The 17,237-nt window shown below is 34.6% G+C and overlaps 1 protein-coding gene across 1 annotated transcript in view; it reads left to right on the forward strand.

Moving 5' to 3' along the window:
• The window catches only part of SYT14 (synaptotagmin 14), a 55,578-nt gene that overhangs the window by 14,465 nt on the left and 23,876 nt on the right, over positions 1-17,237 (forward strand). Inside the window, exon 3 of the mRNA XM_083856954.1 lies at positions 16,843-17,111. Coding sequence (XP_083713080.1) covers positions 16,843-17,111 — 269 coding nt within the window. The remainder of the gene's footprint in view (positions 1-16,842; positions 17,112-17,237) is intronic.

Consider the following 17,237-nt stretch of genomic DNA (forward strand, 5'->3'; position numbering starts at 1 on the left):
TGTGAAGATAATTAACTTAAAAAAGTTCACAGATGGAAATAGTGACTGAAATAGTTCTTATTTAAAATAGATGCTCCACATTCATAAAATGTAGAACTGTTTTGTGATAGAAACACAAGAGATAGTACTATATCAGCAATAAAGTTCTTTTCCTGGATGAACCAAATGATTTTGCTGATTCTGAGGGTTCATGGCTCTGTCATGGAAAGACTGACTAAGAAACAAAATTGAACAGTAGACTGGAAATCTCTGTGTAGACATTATTAGGTACACTGGAAAAAAGAATTTTACCCAGAACTCTACTTTTTTCCTGACAATAGTCATGGTGCTTGATTAGCACAATGGAGCAGTTTAGGTAAATATGAGAGCTTAAAACTCAAACAGATTTCATAGAATGGAATCACAGAATGTTTTGGGTTTGGAGGGACCTTAAAGATCATCTAGTTCCAAACCCCTGCCATGGGCAGGGATTCCACCCACTGCATCAGGTTGCCCAAGGCAACATCCAAGCTGATCTTGAACTTTACATAAGAATATTACAAAAGAATGACTTACCAGATCTTCCTCCGTAGCAGCTGTGGATAAATGGAGCATTTTTCTTACCTTTAAAGGTTAAAACCAAAGGATTTTTAACTCTAGTCTGAAGCTAAAGTTTGCCTCCCAGTTGTGCCTGTAGGTTAAGGACAGGTTACCATTAGGACTCTTGGTTTATATTCTGAGCACATTACATTTTAGCCTTCTCTTTGGTAAAAGAGAAACATTAGGGGGTTTTTGTAACTGAACTCTTTTTCTGTTCTGTTACCTAATGTTGGTTATTTTCCTTATGCATCAGTTTTAGTTTCATAGACATGCTATAACTATCTTGTAAGTATTCTCTTGGAATGGTTTAATGAATATCTTGTCCTTACATAAGTTGAACAGTGTTTCCATTTTAAACTGATAACAGGTATTTTATTGTTAGGATAACTGTTTTCATAGCTACTTTGCAGATATTTTTGGGACTATATTGTATCTGAGTAAACAATATAAAATTGTGTCTGTAGCTTCTGTGGAGGCAAAGATCTGTAATTTGTTTTCTTGCAAAATGAGTTCTTATTTGCTATTTGATCTTAGACAGTTATCCTAAATTTTAGGAATTATTGGAATATTTTCCTTAGGGAAAGGGAATGTTATACAAGTTGAGGTAATTTTTTTGATCTGTGTCCTTTTAGTTTAGAGCAAGCTTTTGGTTTTGGTTTTTTGGGGGGTGGGGATGGTTTTTTTGCAGTTGCTTTTCCTCCACTGTGTTTTACAAGCTGGAAATAGATCCTTAGCTTATGTCATTTCTATGCTTCTGGTCATTTTGGTGCAGCTGAAGATTATCTGCTATGATGGAATCATGGTCTCATGAAAGCACATAGGGAAACTTAAAGGGAAAACTATTTTATTATGGAAATTCTGATTCTGGTCCTTTGTGAGAAGCTAGCAGACATGCTTAACTGTGTATAAGATTTTCTGTGTGGTCACCTATGCCCAATTCAATTAAAGCTTGATCTTTAAATTTATAAATAGGAAAACTTGCTGCATTCACCTTCTCTCACCACTTAGTAGTTCAGCAGCATGTGTTTTTAAGTATATATCTTATGTACAATTAGCTTGATAAAAATCCAAAACTAATGACCCAGCTCTCCATTTTGACCTTTGGTTTCAGTCTTGTTGAACCATTCTAAATTTTGTCCTTAAAAGTATTTTGTAAAAGATTTTCAATTATCATAATTTCCTAATTGTTTTAATATTTAAAGAAGTTTTATTGCATTCCTTTGCAAATATATCAATTTGTCAGATAAAGGTTAAAAATTAGATGCATTTTATTCATGTTAAAGTCACACCCAGCTTATTTAAAGGCAGCTTTGACTTAGAGTTGCAAGCCTGAGGATATTGATTTGAATTATGCATGACTGTCTGGTATGCAGTTCCATTAGCCTGCTGGATGGATAATGTAAACATGTTCAGAATTTTAAGTATCCTATATGAGCGGCAGGTTAAAAATAGAGCTGATAAGAGCATGTGTATCTGAAAAATCCAAATCTTGAAGAATGGAACTACAAAAGGTTCATGTCTTCAAGAGGATGACTTCAGGTGTGAATTTCTTTCCTTTGACACTGCTCAGCCCGAACAAATACAGCTGATGTGTGTGATTTGAGCAGGTGACACGATTGCTGTTGGCTGCAGCAGAGCATTGACATCTGTACCAGAAAACTCACAACCAAAAGGCCAAGACCAACTCTGCAACTTTTGGCAAAAAAAGAGAGATTGTATCTGTTGTGATTTAAATTGGTCAAGATTTACTCTAGGGATCAGGCTAATTTCTTTATATCATCAAGGAGGATATGATTTGTAATGATATTTGGTTTTGCTCAAAGTTTCTGTGGCTTTCTGTTCATGGCTGTATCTGATCAGTTGTTTGGTTATCCTTGTGTTTTGCTCAGTCAGTAGTTTGGTAGTAGAAATAATGACTTCTGAAACCTTGTTTTTAAATCCTCAGCACTGTGCTAGTAAGATTTAAAAATAGTACCTTTTTAGAATTTTGCCCAAGTTCCTGTGAATTTTAATAGAAAAAACCTCACTAGTCTGGAGTGAAAAGTACAATGTCATCAATGTTACATTTTGTAAAGTTTTATTGTATTTCCAAGTGTTTCTGTTGCCTCTGTAGCATTTGTGGCAATTTGATGAGTTAAATGAAAATCAAAAAAATACTGTTTCACTTATTTTCAACATCTGATGGATACAAACCAGAAAACTAGTCTAATTTAGCATTAATTTCTCCCACCTTCTCAAAACTATTTTGCTTGGAATCCTTTGTATTTGGCTTTGTTAAATGCTATACATAATGCCAGAATGGAACTATTTTTAGATTATAAGATTGAGAGAGAATACTGATGTCTTTTCCTTGCACTTTACAGTTTTAATTTACTTACATCTTAATATAGCAATAATCTCATGAAAATGTGCAAGTATATGTATGACTTAAAAGCTGTTCTTGATTATGAAGTGGATTATACTGTTCTGATACATTTTTTTTTCTTTTCCTCTCAATTCTTGGTTCATGAATTGTATATCCACACAAAAATTTGGCCAGCAGGTAATTCTTGGGTAGTACTGGTAAAATTTCAAAAGGTGCTTTGAGTTGATGGTCATTTTCCCTCTTAACTGAGGAATAGTTAATCTATTAAGAGAAGAGCATCTAATGCTCTCCTTCAGAGCAACTCATCATCCTGCTAGTTGATAATAGCTGTTATCTTGACTGTTTTCAGAGCAAAATTCCTTTCACTGGCAATAAGAAGCACTACTCTCAATCATCTCCTTGTCCTGGTGCCATTTCTTTTCTGTTAACAGAAGGCACTTTAGAAGAAGAAAACCTTTTGAAATTGCAACAGCAGTTGTCATAGGTGTTAAAGGCAATCTGTTGTCCACAGAAGTCTAGGGAACTGCAGTGGCAATTTCCAGAGTCCTTCAATATTTTGAAAAGGAAGAACTTTAGAGGGATGGTAACAATGGTAGTTATTTCTTAAAAAAAGACTACTTTGTGCTTTAACTCTTCTCAGAGAGGAATGGGGGAACCTCTTGTGTGTTTTTGTGCCCAGTGAAGATAATCCAGGCGAATATTATACAGAGGCCAAATAATAGCATGTGTAACAATGAATGTAATGGCTTGAGTACTGAGCCATTCTGTAAATATCTCCACTGTTCCAGATGCTCTTTTTTTTGTAAGTGGTTCTGACAGAAAACTGCAGAACTGCAATATTTTGGTAGCACAGATGACTTTAGCATGAATGCCACAATGTAGCAGTCAATTTTGAGTTCCTTTTCCTTGTTCTCTAGCTTTCAGTTACTTTTAAAAGAAATTTTCAGGGGACAAATAAAGAAGTGAGATTTAATTCTAGGTGAAAGTTTACAGTAAAAACATTATGTAGATTTTTTTGTCCTCAGAAGGAAGCTTGAGATAGAAGTTAAATTTAAAGGTTAAAAGAAAGCCAGGTAAATATAAGTCTAGTCTACATTGACACTGTTAGAAAAATTAAAATATTTAATATTTCTTTACTTCATAAAGTAAAGAGCCTTATGGAAAACTTGTGGAAAACGAGCAGAATGATTCAGTTATTTCATAATACAAATGAGGGTAAGGGTCTGGGGTTTGTGCATCAGTGTCTCTGGCTCAGATATTATAATTCAAATTCTCTGTATTTTAAAACAGAATTGCACCTGTGAATGTGAAGAAGCCAAGTTTGTTTTTTTTTTTTTTTTTTTTTTTTTTTTTTTTTTTTTTTTGTTGAGTGTTTTTGTTCTAATACGTAGAGGAGTTTAGATAACTGAGGAAAAGAGGCAGGAGCGGCATTTGTCTACTCAATCTTCACTGTTTTACTTGCTCTTAGTTGCCATCGTGACACTCATTTATGCACTTGATGTCTTTCTAATTATTTAATGCATTGAAAGTTGGGAGACAGTTCTGAGTCTCTATCTGAGTCTCTATTCATATTACAATAATTTGTTTTTCCTTCTGGTTGTTCCCCTTTACTTTTCACACATAAATTTGGATTATGCTATCAGCACTTGGTTTTTGAATACTGTGTAAATTTTGCTGTCTCAGTTGAGAGTCTTATTTTTAAGAAGAGGTCAGAATACAGAAAGCATAATGGGAAAAATCTGTTTAACTGCCCTCTTCTACACTGAATAAGTACAAATTATTCCCAGCTTGTTGGAAAGCAATCTGCATTTAAAAATGTCCATAAGAAATTGGTATAAAGAGGGAGTTTAGGGGAGTTCTATTTACTCTAGTTTATGTGTAATCTCAGAGTTGCATGCAATGTTTCTGTGACTCCTTTCAGAAATGCTCATTGAGATTTGCTGTGTTTTAAATCTTCTGTGGATATATTGATGTAGAAACACTTAAACTCTGTCAACTCAACATAAGCAGTGAACTCAGAATGATTGTGTACTCCCATTTTCATTTCAACACTGTTTCAGTGTTGATCAGATTAAATTAATTTATGTCTGTACCTTTTTTTCCTTTTGTTTTCCTTGAGCGAAACTCCTGGATTTCAAACAGAAAAGAATCTGCTTGTTTATTTTATTACAAATGGTAGTATATGGCATACTTGAATTTATTGGTTTTTTTGGGTGGAGGGGGGAGTAGAAGACAAACACTTGGAGGGGTTAGATATTCACCCTGTATAGATGGCTTAGATTCCTACTGTGCCAGTTTTCTGGTGTTCGATAAGGCACACAAAGCAGTTGTGGGAGAAAGCATATCACTTGTATCCATGGTAACTCGAAAGATACTTTGGAACTCAAAAGGATGGAATAAGCCAGAGTAATAGGTCTCATTATAAGGGCAAAATACATAAAAGGTTCAGGCATATGCTTTTAATTAGTTGCCAAAAATAGCTGGAATCAGGGATGATGCAATGAAACAATAATTCTTGGTGTTAGAAATGAGCAACACTTGAAATCTAAGAGATGTGCTCAGATGAAAGGCTTTATCTTACCATCTTATGGGTATTCAGTCCATGAATACTAATAGCTTTGCAATGGTTTCTTAATCATGCTTAGGACATGAGAGCGCACACTGATAAAAGCTCCTGCAAGTCTCATATGACTGTAAGTTTCTGAAGTTCCATAGTGATGTTAATTCTCATGGCTGTGATGCATTTCTTATGAATATTATGTGCAAAGCATTCTCTCCTGTCTCAAAAGGGCACTGCCAGAAGAATAAATGTAATGTGTGCTTCTATGTAGGGATAGCAAACAAGTTGTTGAAAATGAAGATTAATTTGAGGTTAGAGATCGAGTATTTTTCAGACTAAACCACTTTAATTAATTTTAAAATAGGAAGGTAAGCAATGGGGAAAGGTGTGAAAACTTGAATGGATGGACTGGAATTGAATACCAGAGAACAAAAAATAGTGCAATATATGAAGTACAAGATACAGGATATTTGAATAAACATTTCAATAAAAATATTTTAGTACAGTGAATAATTTTGAAGTTTTCTATTTGAACATCAGTGTTTGTAAGGAATCCATCTTGTATTGCAGTGCAATTCTCCACATTATTTCCTCTGTTGCTATAGAAACTAATTCTAGTGCAGCTGTGATCGCTTATCAAAATTCTAATGTTTCAATACCCATTTCTTATTTTGAGTTATTTAAATAGCCTTGTCTTACTTTGAATCAAACTGCACATTTCATCACTGCTGAATTGTTGACTGGTCAAAATGTTAATGCAAAGTGATGGCAAATGCTGTGGGGTTGTGGTTTGGGTTTTTTTCTTTTTGCTATCTAAGCGATCATACTTACTGTTAAAGTTTGAATAACAAGCAAATTAAAGCTCTTTTCACTCGCTAAATTTTAAAGGTCAATATTTGCTGTCTAACATCAGCATTTTTAATGCATGTTACTTCCTCACTGTAATCTTAATTATATTTAATATTTCATAAAACTTAAATGGTTCCTGTTACTGGTATGTGGCCATGGGGTGTGTGTGTGTATATGTGTTGACATATATGTGTGAGTATTTTTAGGATGCTTTTAACCTAAAACTATATGTCTTGGCATTTTCATTTTGTTGAAATAAAATTTTCAATGATACTACGTTAGAATGCCACCAGTTAGCAAAGTATTCTGGATCTCTTTTGCTCCTTGTATTACTTGTTTCTTTGGGATTGTTTTTTTTAGTGTTGGCAGTGGTGGGCTTTGGGATTTTTTTGTGGGATTTTTTTTTTTCGCTGACTGGTGGTTTTGTTTGTCTTTTTCTAACAGTGGAAGTTATGACTGGTAGGTCATTTAGTGCAGGATGCAGCAACGTTCTGATTGTGATCCATGTTAAACATCATTCTGCTGAATATGTTTTCAGCTGTAAGGCTAAGATCTAAAAACTTCACTGACACCAAATTAGGAGGAAGGGTATGATGGTAATTGGCCTGGAGACACGTGTTGTATACTTTCTGCTGCTGCAGCACAGCTACTGAAATGTTCCTGTAGTCCTTTTCAGGATAATCACTGACTTTCTAATGAGCGTACACTAATTTCATGTAGAGTGAAATAAATAATTTTCAATTTTGAAATTATCATACAAACATTTTGCAGCTGTATCTGTCAGACTTTGATTACTAATTAACTGCTGTGCACCACCTTTAAGTCTCTTATTCGGCAAGCAGCATCAAACAGTAATTTCAAATTAGGTATATAAATTTTTTCTAGTATAAGAAAAGTCTATCAGAAAAAAAATGTTGATGGATAGGCATATTTTCACTCTTTGCCAATGGCTAGTATGATTATTATCATGAGTTTAAGACTAGGACAATATGATTTTCCAGATAGTGTTTTGGGGAAGTTCAGTGTGTTGAGAATGACTGTTCCTCGACTGTTCAGTGCTGTTGTTTGTTAGGGTGGATGACAGGGAAGAGCAGTTCCTGTCCTGCTGTTTGCTGTGGGCTGAAGCATCCTGCTCTAGGTCTTAGGAGCCCTTATGCAGCTTGGCCACTGTTTTCTCATCCTCATAAGCTCTTGCTTAGCTCTTACATCTGGCTCTGTGGCTGAATGAAAAGATCTTTACCAGCCAGACTCATATTCATTTAGTCTTGTCAAAATGCAGAAAATTACCTATTTTGTGAATTGTGTGACAACTATGGAAACATAGCAACACCTACATCATACATTACATGTAAGCCTAGTAAAGCAGCTCATCTGTGACAGTGGGAGGTCTCAGAAGCGCCGCAAAGAAGTGTAAGAAATTTAGTTTTGAATAATTGTGTTTCTTTATGCCTGGAGAAACTTCTTTGAGGCCTTGCTGGAGTGAGCAGAACAGACTGACATGCTCCCTGCTGCTTAATCTGTGCCTTTTTTGTGAATTCTTAGCCCTCTTACTGGGTGTGTGAAGGAAAGAGACCTTGGTTTCAAAGCATAACCATTTCCTGTGATTTCACAGTGTCTATTTTGCCTTTCTTTTTCTGGGGAGTTGGCTCTATAAATGATACCAGAACCATTCCTAAGCCTACTTTCTACACAAACCAGTATCTCAAAGATTTTAGAGGAGTTCTTGACCCTGCATAGACAATTTTCTTCTATTGTTGACCTGTTAGATGTTCCTGCAAACTGAGATCATAGTAGATTTTTTTTTTCTGGGTTCTAGAGGCTTTTTATTTGGTAGAGTTATGAGAGCTGTTTCAAAACAAAACAAAAAAAAAATCTGATCTTTCTAGAATGATTTTTCCAGAAATACTTTAATATACTGCAGGGAAGGCAGTCCATTTTACCGGAGCAAGTCACGGAGCCAGTGTGTCAAGGAGAGGAGAGAAAATACCTGGATAGATCATAGAAATCAAGGTCCTTTGTAATTGTAGGATCTGAATAAATAATTACCGTTGTCTTCTGACCTAAAGGAAAAATAATAATAAATCTGAAATATAAATGCAAAAATGAATGTTTATTGTGGGAAGTGTCTTGCCTCTCTTGGAATGTAACTAGCTGTGTTCTCTATGTTGTGCAGATTTTTACCTACAGATATGGATATTCCCACCCATCAGACATCACTGATTTCTCTTTTATCTCTTTGCTCTGTTGACATTGCTTTTTTCTCAGAACTGAACTACTTTTTTGCATGTCATATGTTGTTTTATTTTCCCATTCCTCCACCTTTCTTCCTCTGTCATTTTTGCTTTGTTATTTTACCTGTTTGTAATTTTTCATTCCTGCTTGCGTCTGCTCTGTTCTTTATTTCTCTCTTTGCACTTTTTCTCTCATTTTCCATACAGATCTACTAAACTTCTCTTCCTTTATTTCTTTTCTTTGTTCATTTGACACCAAACCACTTTTTTCTTTCTGAATCATTGCACTACTTTCTCCTTTTTCCTTATTCCCTGTACTTTTTTTCCCACCTGCATGATTTATTTTTTATTTTCTGTTCCTTCCTTTCCACTGCAAAGCTGGTGATATTGGAAAATTCTGTGGGGATATATATGGGAATTTTTTTCATGTTGATGGTGTTATATTTATGGGAGTTTTTCATATTGGTGTGGCATTAATTTTAAGTGAATTTTAGGTGGATAATAATTTAAAAGCCTGAAGTATAAGTAAATAAAAATTTTAAAACAAACAAACAAAACCAAACCCTCAAAAACCAATAGAAGAAATGGCTAGAGTACTAGTTGTAAAATACTTGGTTTCTGTGTTTCTGTTCCACAGTTCTCTGGAAGCTTTCTGTGATGAGGAGCACTTCTGAGCTAGATTCACAGCAATTTTTATCTCATTTTCACCCTGTACTTCAGTTCTCCATCTGTAAAATGCCAAACATGTTAACTACTACATGTTCTACTATTATAATGATACCATTATCCATCATAATATATATTTCACTTATATGTATATTAACAGCTGCAGGATAGCCAAATTGTGATCATATAGCTAGCTGAAGTAGATGGGCAGAAAATTTAACTCGTGCCCTACTGAAATGGATCATGCATAATCCTTGCAGGGCTGCTTTGTTAGTGACTCACTCCAACAGAGCATCCTTTGCAGTCAAAATTGCTGTGAAAATGAGGCAAAGAAATCAAGCTTTGTGTTCCTATTCCGTAAGCAATTCTTGATGGAAAGTGTCTTTTATGGTTCATTTTCACCTGTTAGGGTTAAGTAATAAATAAAAAAGCTTAAATGATAGGGAACTTGGGAACTTTATGCTTTTTTTTTTTTTTTTTTTTTTTTTTTTTTTTTTTTTTTTTTTTTTAAATTATAATTGCAAAATGCAGCTACCAGGGTAAAGGTATTTTTAGGAAACCTTGAAGTTAGTGCATTTTAGACTGCAGAAGGAGTTCTCAATAAGAGAGTAGTTTTATTTTACTTAAAATAAAAGTATAGAAAAAAGCATGAGGGAATTCTGATAGTTAAGTACTGTAAGTATTGAATATACTGCTGAATGGATCTTGTTTATATCAGTAAATGAATTAAGATCTTGAAAGGGAAGTTTTGTATTGCTTAGAAAACTTCTTTTTTTTAAAATTTTTGTCAAATATAAAACCAAATGTGCTTGAAATGGGCTGCTAAAACATTAAAATGCTCAAGAAAATTATCCACACAACACATTAATCTGGCTTTCTAATCATGTGTTGTTTCTTCATTTGAGACTGAACAGAGTGAGAGCAGGAACATTACAGGAATATTAGCTGTGTTACAATACTTCACTGGGAATTGATTTTAGACCTGTGTGGGATCTTTTTCACCACTTCAGCACTTTATTGCTGCTCAACTCCTGTGCTTAATACCACAGCTGTAGTAGAACTAAACTGGGCTGGAATTTGAGCTTTAATTTAAGGTGATGACTGTACTCAAAAGAAGTATAGCAAAGTATAGCAATGTCAGGAAAATATTTCCTAAGCCCACATCCTGCTGCTACTGTTTAGAGTTATGAGGGAGATGCTGCTGTGCACACACAGGTGAGAAACTGGGGTTCTCAGAGGTCTGGGATGCTTTATGGGGGGGGTGCGGGGGGAGTTTTCAAAGCTTTTAGCTCTTAAGCTCTGAATTTCCCTTAAGCATCCATAAATGCTGGTGGTGAGAGAGCCGAATTTCAGAGAATTTTCACAGAGATGATAAAAAGCATTTCTTTGTCACCCAGATACTCCTAAGATTTCAAAGCTGGTTGTCAATCACCCTCAGCAAGCAGGACTTCTAGCATATTTTAAAAGAGCGAAGGATAAATAAAAGGAAGATTCTATGAATTCATTTAGCTTATTACCTTTTTGGACATGAATTTTTTTCTAGCAATTTTGGTAACTTGGGAAAAAACTAACAGTGAGCAGAAGTGCCTAGGAATACCTGTTCATTTATTAAGTTATCCAACACAGTGGTCTGAAAAGTAAAGTAAAGTTGGCTGCTTATAAAAATAGTAAAAGTGTAACCAGCATCTAAATGGAACAGCAAATACAATTGTCTATCTGAATGGGTATACTTGGTACATATGCTTTACCTAAGGAAATACAATTACGGAAGGAAAAGCAAACCATTTCACTTCTTAAAGATCACAGCTTTCAAAAAGCTTTAGAGCTGGATGAGGTCTCAGAAAACAAGAGGTTTTAAAAGTAAAAAAAAAGAAAAAGTGTTCTGGAGCTTGATATATTGATATAATTAAAAACATTGAACCATTAGATTTAAGCATTATTCAGATGTATTCTGGACAACTGAAAAGTAGAAATACAGAACCAGGTAGCAGAACTCCTTCCTATTCCAATTAATATCAATGCTGTATAAGGAACCAGAGAATGATACTTAAATTGAAAACAAATTAATTCAATAGATGGTAATGTATAATTTTCATTGAAAGACAACCAAAATATTTGGGAAGGAAACAAAAGAATGTCTTTGACAGCTAGTTCACAATAATGCTTTTAATAATGTATTTGTAGTAAAAATACTATAAATGGGGCTGATTTTGGAAAGAGTTTTTTTTCACTAGTGCTGGGCTTTTCAGTATTGCTCTGTAAAACAGACCACAAATTCTTACAAATAAGACATTCTCTACTAAGTACAGGGAGCAAATAGCAAAAGAGCAAATTTCTTTTTTAAGGAAACAAAACCAAGCTGTAGTTCTACAAGCTCAAGATGTAAACAGACACTGTAAAAAATACTGTGTGTATTTCACTTCATCTTAGACATTTCCTATGGAAGAAAATGGAAGTTTTTAGGACTGGGCATAAAGATATTTCTATAAATTTGAATTACTTTTAAATAAAAAGCAAAGGAGGTCCTTTTTATCACATGAATAACCAGTAGCATTAGCTTGAGAGAGTTAGGAAAATGCAGTGCTAAAAGTGTTGTGTGACATCAGGTGTAAATGACAGCAATGCTGTTTTGATTTCCATAGATCTGGTTTTAAGCTCATAGTGTATGGAATTCTCTAAATATTAGGAAACACAGTTATCTATTATTGGAAAAAAAAAAAAAAAAAAAAAAAAAAAAAAAAAAAAAAAAAAAAAAAAAAACACAAAACCAAAAAAAACACAACAACCAGTCAAACAGATATACTTTTCTTGTTTATGGTGAATTGCCTAATATAGAAGATAGTTCAGCTGTGAATAGGAGTCTAAAATGTGGCAAATGCAAGAAGAAAGCAAATGCAAAAAGAACAAAATTTTTTCTATTGTCCATAATGATCCCATACCACTCCTCTACTCCCCTTTTTTCATTAAGCATGACTCATGTCATAATTCTTTTGGAAAAGAAATAGAATTATGCCAAGATAATTTGTTGTTCTGTGAAATAATCTGGATTTTGTCCTCACAAAAATGCATGTAAGCTTTTAATTTTAAAGGAAGGAGAGGCCTGAGGTTTCATTCAATATTTAATGTTTATATTTTATACTGCCTGTAATGTGGGATAATTCAGTCAACATAGTATTTTTGGGTGGTAGAAAAGTTCAAACATGAAAATTCCATTTGGACTGTCTGTGCTGCCTATCAGAAATCTCTAAGGGTATTTAATCATTCAGAATAAGAAAGGTTTCTTTAATTTTTAAACATGTATTTCATTTTATGTTTTATTAAAATTGTCTTAACATTTACATAGAAACCCTTGAAGGCTTGAAAACTTGAAATTTAAGTTTGATTAAAAAAATAAATAATTATGTAGCAGAGTGTGAGCAGAGATATATTAGAAAAAGGAAAGGTACTATTTGAGTATGAAGATATTCTGACAGTTACAAAATATGACTTGCAAAAATTACTGATTTATGGAGTGATTATTTATTTTCAAGGAACTGGAAGCCAGATTCCAATAGGGTTGTTGTGGTACCGTTGCCTCCCACAATGGTGTGAATTTTTAAAGAAGTACTGTACATGAGAAACTCGAAGCTGCAGAATTGTACTTAATGATGGCTTATGAGACAGGGGAATTAAAGGCACAAGGAAAGTTTCTTTTTCCATGTTAAGAGATGGGTATTCTTGGAATTACTCAGGAAATATGGGCTGAGAGGCTGGGTTGGTGCTGCTGCTGTGAACCTCTGGGAAAAATAATTACTGTAGGAAAGTCTAAACACTGGAAACATGGGAAAAGGACATCACCAGCTGCATGGTGAGATGTGCAGCCTAGCATGGTCCATGAGAGACCAGAACAGAGAGGAGAAATGAGCAGCATTGGAAGAAGCAGTTTCAAGTAGTAACTGAAAACCTAAAGCATTTCTTAAGATCAACTTCTATATTTTTAAACTTTGATTCCCCCCCAGAAAAATGACTGAAAATTTCCTGGATTTTCTCATAGTTATCAATTGTATGTTCCAGGAATGCTCAGTTTGGCCTAGGTTGCTGTGTCAGATTTAACTTTTGAGTCTCTTGAGGTTGGTGGCAAGGTATGTATCATCTCCCTTTGACTTGCAATCTGTCCTGTGGGGGCCTATGAAAACAGATGAACTTTTACTGTTTAACAAGCAGTACTAAAAACAAGATATTTATTTACTTCTGACTTAAATGTGCTAATCACAGCTTACATGCTGTAACTTCTGAGTGTACTAGCAAAATGCTAATCTGCTCAGGTTTGTCAGGTATTTAATTTATGGTTCTGGTTTCTTCAGCTATTAAGCAAGGTCCTTACTATCACCACTGAGTATTTTCCCAGCTGACCAAGGGAGGATGAAAACTTTTATTAAAGCAGCTCCCCCTTTAAAAAGTGTTTGTTCAAATCTTCCTATTGACACCAGCACACTGTATTCTCAATTTAAAATTTACCAAACACTCATTACTAAACAAATTTAGTTTCACTCATATAATGAGAAAGCCAAGTGTTTTTACATACTTTGGATGGAGAACTGAATGTGAGGTCTTTCTCTCTATTTGTCTTTTCTCTGTTATGCCGTTTTCTGGCTGGTAGGAACCTCAGACTAAACCTGATTTGATTTCTCTAATTATGTCTTACTTCCACTTTTGGGACATATGTTGGCTTGTTTGTCTAGCTAGTCCAAGGTGATATGGTCATTTGTTATATGTGGTCATATTTAATATTTTTAATTTCATTTACAGATGAATTTACAAAGAGTATTTTCTATGTGATTTGAAACTTGCATAGAAGCAATGCAATGATTAATTTCAGTGTAACCATTTGCTTGTAAATCTTTAGCAGATGTTATTAGCCATGTTCAGTGGTCTTTGGGAGGTATTCTTTGGCTTTGTCACAGTACAGAAGTATACATAGCTGTGTCTGAAGTTTACACCTTAAATAAAAGGTACTAGGTATGTAACACGCAGGGGTTTCATGTGTAAATATGCACACACTTCGGATCATCTTGCCTTTCAGCTCCAAATGTTTTTTCTCCAATACAATTAGTGATAAGCCAGCAAGCACTCACAGAGATTTTATTTTTAAAACTTTATTACATATGCAAAATTTTGTTAGACAGATTGTCAAAGTGAGCCACTACTTCTGAGTAACTTTTAAGGAAAATATGCAGGATCAGATTTTTAGTATTGCTGTATTCACTACTGTCTGTGCTATCATTTGGCTTTGATATCATCAGTCATTAGAATGTCTCAATGGATTTCAAATCTTCATGGTTTTCAAAGAACCATAACAAAAAAAAAAAATCATTTCATGGCATCAGTTACTGTGGGGAGGGGAAAAATTAAAATCAGACATTTTCACCTGGAGAATTAATTTGAAAACGTAGATATCTTTTTATGTAGAGAAAACTGTTGTTCAAAACCAGTTTAGACCTATCTAGACAGAGGTATCCATAGATTTTTTTATCCCAGATATTTGTTTTTAGCATCTACATGCTATTTTACATGCAATTTGAAAAGTATGTAGTTGAAACCTGCCCTGATGCTTTAGGTTTTTCTGAGATTTTTGAATCACAGCTGGTTAATAAGAATTTTGTCTTCACTTCTTCCATGTGAAGAACATTAAAAGCACCTTTACTGTCACATAGCCAGTACAGTTTTCCCATAGGGACATATAATGGAGTTCACCAAAGTGAAAAAAGTGAGTCACACAGTCATTTATTTACTCATGTAAGAGAATAATGATGTTGATAGTTACCTGGACACGGTTTCATTTTATTAGACTGTGGAAAAGCCGGGCATGAAAAATTCTTAGCAGACTTGATGACAAGTGAATAGAAAGAAACTCAGGGCTGCCAGGTGGTTACTGTCTCATTTAATGCTGTTTGTTGCCTTTTGGCAACAATGAGCAGAAATGCTGTTTTTCTGAATTTTCTAGAATATTTAATTATATAAATTATGACAAGGAAGTCCAGTTTTCATGGTATAGAGAGTCAAATGATTATTTTTTATTATTTTTTTTTATTATTAAAATATCTGTTTAGATTCTAAAAACATGTCTTATCTAGTTACATGGGCGCAAGCTGCCTAATATTCACAGGTGAAGTTTTATGTTTGTCTGCTAGACAGATGACTGCAATTCAAGAATATGATTCCCTGCTGTCTGTTTTGTTTTCCAGCCCTGTGGGACTGGATTTTCAAGTTAGTAGCACTGGCTCTCTAACAGCAGAAGACCTTTTGCAGGAGTGCTGGAACAGTATTTTGGAATCACTCTGAATGGCAGTCTGGCTCTGATGGGTTTATCAGAGATGAGAGGGTTCCTGAGAGTGGTTTCATCTTGTAGGAGTGCTTTAATTACTTGTTTGCCATGGTTCTTTTAGGAGCTGTTGAAATAGAGAAGAGCCCTGCATTCCCTAGTTAATACTTTCTTTAACTTTCTTGTTTGGTAGGTTTTTCTGTGAGTGAAATGATATGTTTGACACTAGAAAACATTTTTACTTTGAAATTTTTATGTATAAGGTAATTCTTTATGTCAGGGGCATTGAAATCTTCATTAAAACCTCTACAGAAAATGTAAACAAAATATGAGGCAGTTCTTTACCTGTCTTTGATATTCCTTTTATTTCAGCTTCTGCACATCTTGCTGTCTTTTCCCAATTCTATTAAACTGTGTAATGCTGCATAGTAAAATGTGAGATTAAAAATTAAAATGTAATTATTTTGAATTAACTTTCTGTGTCTGTAGCCATGTATCAGGTTTAATTTCTCAGGAGATGTATAACCACATTTGTATCTATCTATCTGTCTAGTGTGAAAAGCAAAGATGGTCAGCAACAAGTATTCATCCCAAGCACAAGATTGCTCATGGTCCTTTTTCCACTGTCTTTAGTGACTAGAGGTAGGGTAGTGTGTAACTCCCAGACACTGGATAAGTACCCTTTAGCTGTCATTAACAAGTAATAAAGAATCTGAGACACTGCTTCACTTTTTAAATTCGCTGTGAGCAGAGTTCACTTGTGTGAAAAGTTGCCTTTATTAGTACCTTGCTTGTCTTCAGAGTTTAATTTAGTATCTCCCTGGTGGGCAACTGCATGGGAGGTAATCAGCCTGATATCATGGCTTTAGGGAGTACATTTTGTTTCCATAATTGGCCTACATTCCATCTGCACAGAATCTGACTTAAGATATCCAAGGGTTTTTGCAAGGTAAGCATCCCTGAAATTCAAGCCTAGAATTTTTGTCATGTCATATCCGTGCTATATTTATTTACGTGTGGTTTGCACAATCCATTCTGACTACACACTTAAAACTTTGCTTTTATCTAAATTTCTTTCATCTGAGAGATCACTCATTTCCATTTTTAACAAATTTTTTTTTCAGTAGTATTTTTCATCCAATTTGAAATGTAAAGTTAAAAAAAAAAAAAAAAAAGACACATACATAGATTTTTAAATTCTCTGTCCAGGCATTTAGATTCACATTTTCCACAGAACTATTTGAACAGTGAATAATCAGAAAATAAGTAAAGCATTTTCGCTTATTCTCAGCGAACTGCATTCAGAGGATGAGAAGAACACCTCCGCTGGATGAGCTGCAGCCACCTCCATACCAGGATGACAGTGGTTCTCCTCATCTCTCCTGCACGCCTTCCGAAGTTGGAGACAGCAAATGTGAATATTCCCAGTGTAGCAACAGCCCAAGATGTTCATATAAGTGCCCAAGTGAGGGAAGCACGGGACATGAAATAGAAAGCTTTCATAACAAAGGATACGAAGAGGATGTTCCAAGTGATAGCACAGCGGTGCTTAGCCCAGAGGTAAATGAAAATAGTTGAGTGTGGTGAAGCACTTTTTTAATCTAAAGATCAATGCACAGTTATATGGACACTAATACTGCAGCTCATTTCTATTAAAAAGAAAAAAAAGTCAGAAAATAATGATTT

The sequence above is a fragment of the Zosterops lateralis genome, assembly GCF_965231275.1.
Source record: "Zosterops lateralis genome assembly, chromosome: 3".
NCBI lineage: Eukaryota > Metazoa > Chordata > Aves > Passeriformes > Zosteropidae > Zosterops > Zosterops lateralis.